The 10,380-nt window shown below is 44.5% G+C and overlaps 1 protein-coding gene across 1 annotated transcript; it reads left to right on the top strand.

Annotated features, from left to right (window-relative positions):
- The first annotated feature begins 3,737 nt into the window (after positions 1-3,737).
- LOC118650883 (keratin, type II cytoskeletal 6A) lies at positions 3,738-9,084 on the top strand. Its single transcript, XM_036299379.1, has 9 exons — positions 3,738-4,277; positions 5,156-5,370; positions 5,697-5,757; positions 5,914-6,009; positions 6,134-6,298; positions 6,795-6,920; positions 7,726-7,946; positions 8,167-8,201; positions 8,314-9,084. Exons 1-9 carry the CDS (start codon positions 3,738-3,740, stop codon positions 8,547-8,549), a joined length of 1,695 nt encoding a protein of 564 aa, XP_036155272.1. The 3' UTR covers positions 8,550-9,084.
- The last annotated feature ends 1,296 nt before the right edge of the window (positions 9,085-10,380 follow it).

Consider the following 10,380-nt stretch of genomic DNA (forward strand, 5'->3'; position numbering starts at 1 on the left):
GTGCTTAATCTGTCTATTTGTGGTCCCCCTAATCATAGTCAGTACACCTCACTGAGAGACTACAGACTGATTGAACTTAGGGCATACTTGTCACTGACTACATTTTTTAATCTAACTGCATAACAGTTATTATATCATAATCAAGTCCTTTCTTAATGAAATCTAATACCTATTTACATTCAGATTTAGATGAAAAAGTAACTATTACTTATACATGCATGGGCATATTTATAAGTGAAATGACCTGATACCTGGATTTTCTATAAGATGCTTCATCAAAATAAATGGAAAATACAGATATAAAAAGTAGGGGAATTAGATTAAACAATAATGATAAAATATTGATAATCATTTAATCTGGGTAATTGGTATATGTTGGTTGAATACTATTCTCTTTAATTGTATCTGTTTGAAATTTTCAATAATACAAATTTTATTTCAGTCATAAAGTAATCTGTTATACTGAGAAGAGCACAGATATGTTTGGAATTAAATTTCTAGTGATGGGAAATATGATGTCTGGTAGGAACATTTCAGATGACCCACAACATGGTTCTAGAAAAGAAAGAAGCCCTGAGGTCAATGATATCTACATTGAATAAAATTATTTCCATGAATTATGAAAAAGGAACATTAATATTTCTAACTTAAAGTTATTAAATGAACATTTTAGTTAATATGACATGTTAAATATAAATATATGAATGGGAGACTTCTAAATATAACCTAGTAGAGGAAAGGGAGGCATTTCCCACTTCTCAGGAATTACCTAAAAACAATAAGAAGAACAAGAAATATAAAGGTTAACTCCACCCTCAATCACACAAAAAATCTTAAAATCCCTAAATTAAAAATATATCTATATCACAAAGATAAAGAATCGACACACAGTTGTTAGGAAAACAGAGAGAGTAGCTGCCCGCAGCTGAAGATCTGAGAAAAGCCAGTGGAAACACTCTCACAAACAAACAAATCCAAACCAAGCAACAGGAAAACCACAAAGGAATGCCAGACAAAGCAAATGCTGAGGTTTTCCTACTTGCCAGGCACCACTGACTCATGAAACTCCTACTAAGCCGATGGAAAGGACACTTCCTCAGGTGCAAGTCCAAGAAGCTCATGTTGCAGCAGTCAGAACTGGGTGTGTGGTCTGGAGGCAGGTCCCCATATATCATAAGTCTCAAGAAACTCTGAAGGCAGCATTGAACAAGGAATCAGTCAAGGCCTACTGGCAGCATTGTGTTGGTGAAGCAAAGAAAGACTGTGAATTGTGAGCCACTCTGTAGCGATCTTTGTTGGTTTGCTGAATTAAATATTAAAATAATTATTTACCCCAGCCCTGTGTCATAATGGGAATTCCTGCCAGCCTGGATATGGCCTTGGCCCCTCCTCCCAGACTCCTTCTGCAAATGCAGGTCCAGAAGTAGCTTACCTCATTCAGAGATGAGCACTAGTCAGAAAGAAACCATTCCAAAAGCACCAGAAGATACTTTACTTTTTTAAAAACTCAGGGAATAGAAAAAACAAAAAACACTCAACAGAAAAGTCACAATAAAATAACATTATGTTGACTTTGAAATTCAATGAAATAAACATCATGATAAAATCAGAGAACAAAGGGGCAACATAATCTATATATAAAAACCTTAATATGCAAATAGACCAAACCACAGAACAACTGAGCAACCAGTCACTATGACATGCGCTGACCACCAGGGGGCATGCGCAGAACAAAGTGGGCATTTGCAGCAAGTGGAAGAGTGCAGAACATGGCGGGTATTGGCCGTGGTGGGATGGTGGAGCAGGTGAGCGGGGGCGCCAGACCAAGGCAGGACGCTGGTTGCTGTCATTGGGGTGAGCCTCTGGTGGTTACTGAAAATTCTTTGCTCCTGCATGCTGTGGTCCCGCCTGGCACTTGCACCTGCTGCCGGTGCCAGAGCCGCCACTTGAACTGGCTGCAGCGCCCGGTGCCAGCCCCAATTGCTCGGTGCTGTCAACGGATGGGAGGGGTTGCTGCTGGCACCAATCACCCCTTAGGGCTTCTCCACCTCCCCCTGCTCCTGAGGGATGATCAGGGCCTGCAGCCTCCTCTCACACCAGCTGCTGGTGCTGGAGCCACTACTCACACCCACAGCCAGCGCCAGCCCCACTTGCACCTGCAGCCGGCGCCAGGGCTGCTGCTCACACCTGCTGCTGGCACCCGGCACCAGTCCCGATCACTCTGCACCGTCAGCAGGTGAGAGCAGCAGTTGCCAGCCCTTATCATTCCTGAGGGCTTCTCCACCGCCCCCTGCTCCTGAGAGGCAATCTGGGCAGCAGCCGCTGCTTGCACCTACTGATGGTGCTGGCCCCACTCGCACCTGCTGCTGGCACCAGCCCCAATCACTCTGTGCTGTCAATGGGTACGAGTGGTAATGGCACCGTCAGTGAATGAGAGTGGGGCGGCAGCAGACAGGGGACCGGGGTCCGCAGCAGGAGGGGCCAGGCAGAGTCACAGAGAATGGGCCGAGACCTGCCCCTGTGCCCACCACAGCCTCACGGCCCAAAGTTCCTTTCAAGGTTCACGAATTCGTGCACTGGGACTCTAGTGAGACAATAAAAGATTAAAACATTCGCTTGTGGAGCTCAGAAAAGAAGCAGAGGAAAAACAAAACAAAACAAAACTACAGTCACCCAGCTGGCATGGCTCAGTGGTTGACCATCAACCTATGAACCAGGAGGTCATGGGTAAATTCCCAGTCAGGGTACATGCCTGGGTTGTGGGCTTGATCCCCAGTGTGGGTGTGCAGGAGGCAGCTGATCAATGATTCTCATCATTGATGTTTCTCTCTCTCTCTCTCTCTCTCTCTCTCTCTCTCTCTCTCTCTCTCCCTTTCCCTTCCTCTCTGAAATGAATTTTAAAAAGTTTTGTTTGTTTGTTTTTTAAAAAAGCCACAATAGAAATGAAGGCCAAACTGAAAGTAGCACAAAGAGAAAAAGACATTGCTGAATGCACAATAAGAGACAAACAGGTGAAGCGAAGAAAAGCCAGCAGTTACGAAAAAAAACAATCTTAAAGTTTTAAAAGAGAATCAAAAGGTGGGAGAAAAAGTAAGTCCAACACAATTTGGAAAAGAGGATGTGGGAGTATAGAAGAAATAAGCCTGGCCATGATATGATCCATCTTATAAAGCTGGGTAATAAGTACAGAAGGGCCCATCCTGGTGTTATTCTACTTATCTACCTGTGTGGAATTTTACATTGAAGGAAAGGCATTTTTAACTTTGTAATCAACAAAAAGGAACAGGACTCTTTCTATTAGGCATATTCAACAGCCTGTATTGAGCTGCAGTATCTCTGCTGAGTGAAATAGCAGTTTGCAGAGGAGAGCACTCTGATACATAAGCATAAAATGCAGAGCCTTTGTTTGATTCAGTGACTAACTCCTAGCTCAGTGAATTGAGAATAGTCTTATTGTACTCAGATCAAGTCAAAGCTAGAAGGCAAGAAAATTTCCCCTGACTATAGGAAGCCAAAATGCAATCTTCATATTTCATAACTTTTCTAATAATCCAGCTGTGATCTCACTGCTTGTAAAGCCCAACCCTCCCCAATCTGCAAGCTCACCTTCCAGGACTGAGCCCAGCCCATTTCCACTATATATAAACTGCTGCCTGCAACCTCATCACACACCTGCTGCTCTCAGCTCTACCCTCCAGCCTCTCACGCCTTCTTCAGCCTTCTCATCTTCAGGAACCATGTCGAGCAAATCCACCATCAGGACCCAAAGCAGCAGCCACCGTGGCTTCAGTGCCAGCTCAGCCAGAGTCCCTGGGGTCAGCCGCTCTGGCTTCAGCAGTGTCTCCGTGTGCCGCTCCAGGGGCAGTGGAGGCCTCGGTGGAGTGTGTGGAGGAGCTGGCTTTGGCAGCAGGAGCCTCTATGGCCTGGGGGGCTCCAAGAGGATTTCCATCGGAGGTGGCAGCTGTGCCATCAGTGGAGGATATGGTGGCAGAGTTGGAGGTGGCTTTGGCTTTGGAGGTGGAGCCGGGAGTGGATTTGGTTTTGGCGGTGGATCTGGTGGTGGCTTTGGGCTCGGTGGTGGAGCTGGCTTTGGTGGTGGCTATGGGGGCGCTGGCTTCCCTGTGTGCCCCCCTGGAGGCATCCAAGAGGTCACGATCAACCAGAATCTCCTCACTCCTCTGAACCTGCAAATCGACCCCACCATCCAGCGGGTGAGGACTGAGGAGCGGGAGCAGATCAAGACCCTCAACAACAAGTTCGCCTCCTTCATTGACAAGGTGAGCCAGGAGGACCTGTCTTCCAGTGGGGACTCACAGTCCCCAAAGTAGAGGACCAACACATGTTCTCTCGGGGGGAGAATAGGGTGAAGGGAAAAAGGGACTCAGCCTGGCTTCCCACTGGGATCTGATAGGCAGAAGCTGGTGGAAATCATTTAGAACTGTTGAATATCTAAATGTCCCTCATTCCAGTCTAGAAAGAATTCTCAACTTTTGATAACCCTGAAGCAAAGAAAAATCAGTGAGAAAATGGAATGAATTAACTTTACCTTGTGAAGAAAATCTAAGACATTAGAAATAAAATTCCAGTGAAAACTGCTTTAGAGCTTGGGTAGTGGGGGAAAAAGAAAAGAAAAGGATATTCTAGCTGGATTAGAAAAAAAGACAGAAACATTTAGATGTCTCATAGAAACACTAATTGATTTTAGAAACAGAGAAGGACAATTCAACAAGGATGTTTTATAGGACACTCATACACTGAATGGGCAGTTAGAATGGAATCCATTTATTAATTAGATTTAAATTTTAATTATTGGATTCTAAACATTTAGCTATGTCATAACTAAATAAAAACGTTGTGCTTTATATCAGGGAAATACTGCTTTAAACTAGTGTGATTGCACTTGACAAGAGAAATGTTGAAAGTCTCTGGTAGGCTCCATTACTTAGAGGGTGAGAGCACCTCTGTGTCCATGGGGGAACTTCATGGAGGAGATCAGTGGGGTGTGAACAGTTTGAGGGAACAGAACTGTCAGCTTGAGCCTCTATACAATGTCTAATAGTCCAATGCTGTTACCACACAGGCCTGCTTGGGAACCTGACAACTCATACTACTTTCTTCCTTCCTTTGTCTGACAAATACCACTGTGTTTCTCCAGGTGCGCTTCCTGGAGCAGCAGAACAAGGTTTTGGACACCAAGTGGACCCTGCTGCAGGAGCAGGGCACCAAGACCGTGAGGCAGAACCTGGAGCCTTTGTTTGAGCAGTACATTAACAACCTCAGGAGACAGCTGGACAGTATCCTTGGGGAGAGAGGCCGCCTGGACTCAGAGCTCAGAGGCATGCAGGACATGGTGGAGGACTTCAAGAACAAGTGAGTTAAGGAGAGATATGGGGTAATTTCCAGAACTGCACACTTCAAGACCAGGTTGAGATGTGGTCATGATTTTGTAGCAAACCATGTCCACAAAGATGAAAATCACAAATGTTGCTTAAGAACAAACCTGAGAGAAATGAAGCAAAAGGCCGGATAGGTGCATAGGGAGAGTAAAAAAGGAAACATTTAGGAACCACAAAAATCATCATTGAGGCTTACTGTCAAGAAAGCTGACCTTGGATATATCCATTATGGAAAGTTCTGACCCCAGGCTGCCTTTTCTGTATCATTGTCACCACTGACGTATGCCTTTCTCATTCTAGATATGAAGATGAAATCAACAAGCGCACTGCTGCGGAGAATGAATTTGTGACTCTGAAGAAGGTGAGCTGATTACAACAAAAGGTTCATGTTTCTTTGCAAAGGAAGAAAACTCTGGCGTCCTCCCCACATCTGAGAGGACAAAAGTGGGGAGGCTAAAAGGTGGACAGATGGGGAAGGAGGGCTCAGCTAACCCCATGGTGTTGGCTTATTCCCCAGGATGTGGATGCTGCCTACATGAATAAGGTTGAACTACAAGCCAAGGTAGATGCTCTCATGGATGAGATCAACTTCACCAGAGCCTTCTATGAAGCCGTAAGCATCTCCCCCTTCATTTGAATTACTCTAATGGGGTTCTGCAAAAGGGTGGAAGATCTTGGGGTTGGGAAGCCTGTAAACTTTACAGGAGAACATGATCTGACCATCTTATGTTCTGCAGGAACTGGCTCAGATGCAGACGCACATCTCAGACACTTCTGTGGTCCTTTCCATGGACAACAACCGTGACCTGGACCTGGACAGCATCATTGCTGAAGTCAAGGCCCAATATGAGGAGATTGCTCAGAGGAGCCGGACTGAGGCTGAGTCCTGGTACCAGAGCAAGGTGAGCAGTGAGTGGGCAACTGATGAGAAATTCTTGTGTTCATTCCCTAAACACTAGCAAGACTACCAGACTTCACAGGGAAAATGTACTTCTAAGGAAGCTGGTGTCCTCTCACAGAATGTGTACCCTGCAACGATAGAGTAGATAACGACAGAATTTATGTGCAATTCTGTAAGTCAAAGAAACCCATTCAGGAGAAAAGCTAATGTAGATAAGAACCTAGTGATCATTGCTTTAGCTTCACACTGACGCCGCCTCTCTGAAAACCAGTGCAGGACATTGCTGGTTCTGAAGAGAACTAGAAAGGCAGTGGTTTCATGACAAGGTTGGTCTGAGATTAGTGTAGAGGATCCAATGACCTAGTAACATCAGCATTTCCTAAAATCTTTTTTGAAAAGCCATTGGGTTGAATTTATTAAAAGCCTGACACAGTGTGACAGTCAGTGTTAACATGTGAAAGGCCATATACATCAGCTTCTCTCCCTCTTTGCTACAGTATGAGGAGCTTCAGGTCACAGCTGGCAGACACGGAGATGACCTGCGCAACACCAAGCAGGAGATTGCTGAGATCAACCGCATGATCCAGAGGCTGAGATCTGAGATTGACCATGTCAAGAAACAGGTATGGTGGGGACTAAGGAAAATAAAAGCATCCTTTCCTTGCTAGACCACCACGTGGTCACCAACCATCATTTTTTATTCCTGGGAATTTGGGAGACAATAGGGAGAGGACACTATGCAGTGTCTACCCTGAGTGAGTTCCCACAGGTAGGTGGATAGATCCCAACCCAAGAGCATGATATAAACAGGTGGACAAAACCAGTTTCCCCTGTCAGAGCTGTAAAATATAGTCTAGAAGCATTGAAAGGAGATGCCATGGGAACAGTTGATTTAGGAATGAAGGAAACTGGGAAAGAAAAGGCAGGCCAGGAAGTGAGGAAGATTGGTGCAAATCTGCCCAAGATTCAAGGTCAAAAAAATGATAGTCAAGCAAGGACACTGAACAAAGACCAGTGTCACCTAAAATTGTGAGGTATAAGAAACCCATCACCTCCATGAGAATGTTTGTGATTTTGTACAAGTTAGTGTGGCTGCTACATGAGATTATCAAAAGCTGTCAAAATTTAAAACAAGTTAGTGGGTACATTTCTTCCTTTGGCCCCTGATCTATATCTGCTATAGTACCTTCTACCAGTCAGCCCCCACAACCTCATGCAGGGTGGTTAGTACAAAGGGACACAGGTTTTTTTCAGATGACTCATAAATTAGATTAGGTTTGCAGAATGGAAAAAGACTGGATAGAAAGGGTCTGAGCTGCATTTCCATGCTATCAGGGCTCTGGCTCTCTTCCTCACTGGGAAATAGGAACCACAGCTAGTCTCAGGAGGACTAGATTGCAAATTCATTCTGCTTATCTCCCCTTCTAGTGCGCCAACCTGCAGGCCGCCATTGCTGATGCTGAGCAGCGTGGAGAGCTGGCCCTCAAGGATGCCAAGAGTAAGCTGGTTGAGCTGGAAGATGCCCTGCAGAAAGCCAAGCAGGACATGGCCCGGCTCCTGAAGGAGTACCAGGAGCTGATGAATGTCAAGCTGGCCCTGGATGTGGAGATTGCCACCTACAGGAAGCTGCTGGAAGGCGAGGAGTGCAGGTGGGCAACTCATAACCTCCTCTATCATCTGGGTGCTTCTCCATGATGTGCAGTCAGTGAGCACAAACTTAAAGCACCCTAGTGATGGCCATAATTACTACTCTCAGAGAACCATGGAAAAGTCAGTTTCCCCGTGGATGGTCCTCACATGGAGGCTTCCCACACTGGTCCAGGAGTGGTTCTCTGAGATCTCATGGTCTCTGTGTTTCTTCCTTCCTAGGCTGAGTGGGGAAGGTGTTGGACCAGTCAACATCTGTAAGTATCTTTGCTTGCCTCCCTCCCTTACCCTTGTGTTCTTCTGACTTGACTCAGGCTGACATAATGAGCTCACCATGTCTGTGTGTCCTTGTTTCTCTCCCTTCCACAGCTGTGGTGCAGTCCACCATCTCCAGTGGTTATGGCAGTGCTGGTGGTGTTGGCAGTGGCTTTGGCCTGGGAGGAGGCAGCGGCTACTCCTATGGCAGTGGTCACAGCCTTGGAGGTGGCTTCAGTTCTGGCAGTGGCAGAGGCTTCGGAGGTGGCCTCAGCTCTGCTGGGGGCAGCAGTTCCACCATCAAATACAGCACCACCTCATCCACCACAAGGAAGGGCTACAAGCACTGAAGTCCTCCCATTGGCTCTTGGTCCCACATTGTCTTTGCAGCTGCATGGTCCTCTCTTCAGGTTGCTTCTTGTCTCCTGTCTCAGATTTCTCTTGGCCCCTGGGTTAAGCTGGAATTGCCTAGTCCTCATTTCCTCTATCAATTCCTGTTAGATCTGAGCTTTCATTACTCACCCTAAGAAGGTCAACAATCAATGTCACGCAGACATGTAGACATCTTTTTGATGTTCCCATATTATTATCAGATATATCAGTCTGCCATAATTCTGGTAAGAAAATGACGTATGCCCCATGAAAATTGAAACTTGATCTACATCATCTACAGACTGGGGAATCTTACCTTTGATGTCTGACTTCCCTGCTCATTATAACTCCACACAGGAGTTGCCCTTAGGACAAATAAGTTATCTTCCCATCAGTGTCCATAGATGGTATTGACACAACACTCTCATGTACAGAGTTATATCCCTGCAATATTTTTCTCTGCTCTTTGCTTTCTTTTGTTGTGTTCAATAAAGCATATTTCTAATACAAAGATTTTGTGTTAGACTGTATCTCTGTTCATGTATTGGTTCTGAAACTTTCTCATACCACACAATGATCCTCATATTCAGAGAACCATTTCTCAGCCACACTGACAATTTACCTTGCTTCATGCCCAACTCGGTCAGTCAGCACTGTGTGAATCTCAGCTGTCCTGTGAGTTGATGACTACCAACAACTATTCAGTCTCTGCTACTCAAGTCTCTTTTTCAGAATGAAGTGTTTTAGAGAAAAGGAAGCCAGGGTCCTGGAACCTAAATCAGTATAACCTCATAACTGAGGGGTTTTGTTTTTCAAGCTCTATCATTTGGTGGCTTGGTCCCCACCCAGATATCTGAGACTCTCGGAGATACCCCTCACTACTCCCACTCACAAACAAGGAAACACTGTACTGACCCAGCAAAACAGAGGCCAGTTGGTAGAAAGGCGAAATGCTTGATTCCTCTCTATGATAATAAAGACTTTTGCCACAAAGTTATTGTTTTTACTAGTATGTACCATCTTGAGATGTATCAAACCAGTTGGTACAGAAAAAAATATCCCCAGATCATGGTGGATGGATTAATAAAACCACATAGTGCTAAATGAGTTGGGAGAGATTTCCTTTGCATCCAAAGATAGTTGGATTCACTGAAGAAGTTCTCTTGACAAATGCTGGTTAAAATTTATGGACCTGTAAATTTGATAGTCTGTTAATTACATCTCCATAACTTTGAAATAAAATAACTCAATAAAATATATTAATAAAACCTCGAAAAAGTGTTGGTTAGGAGTTTTGTTCTGAAAAGCTATTGGCAAAAAGATGAGATTGAAAGATGGTCCATGTGCACAGGCAGGAGGTGGTTCTGATGGGAACAATCTCCTTTTGTGATCAGATATCCAAAAACCATTTTCAGTATAAAGATGGATGCAAATTTTGATAAGCAAAAATAGATTTTGGAGGTTCCTTAAAATCTTCTCAGAAATCAGTGTCAGGATTATATTTTGACTTTTAGACAGAAATAGATTCTCTATCTTTCAGGTCATGTTTGTACAAGCTTATTTTAGAATTTGGCTAATCAGGTATTTTATACTCAATCTTATCTATAGGCAAAAAAAAATTAAAAAACAAGGAAAACTTCCAATAACAACAATAATGAACTCAGTTATAATAATATTTTGTTAATCTGAGACCATGGCAGAATCCCTGTGCCTCAGGTCATGAGTCAAGTTACAGTCTAGCCTTGTTCCATGATTGCCTGCAGGTTGGCAAGAGTCTTGCTGCTGAGCTGGTCACAAAGCAGAAATTTG

This window comes from Myotis myotis, unplaced genomic scaffold (assembly GCF_014108235.1).
Source record: "Myotis myotis isolate mMyoMyo1 unplaced genomic scaffold, mMyoMyo1.p scaffold_m19_p_3, whole genome shotgun sequence".
Taxonomy (NCBI): Eukaryota; Metazoa; Chordata; class Mammalia; order Chiroptera; family Vespertilionidae; genus Myotis; species Myotis myotis.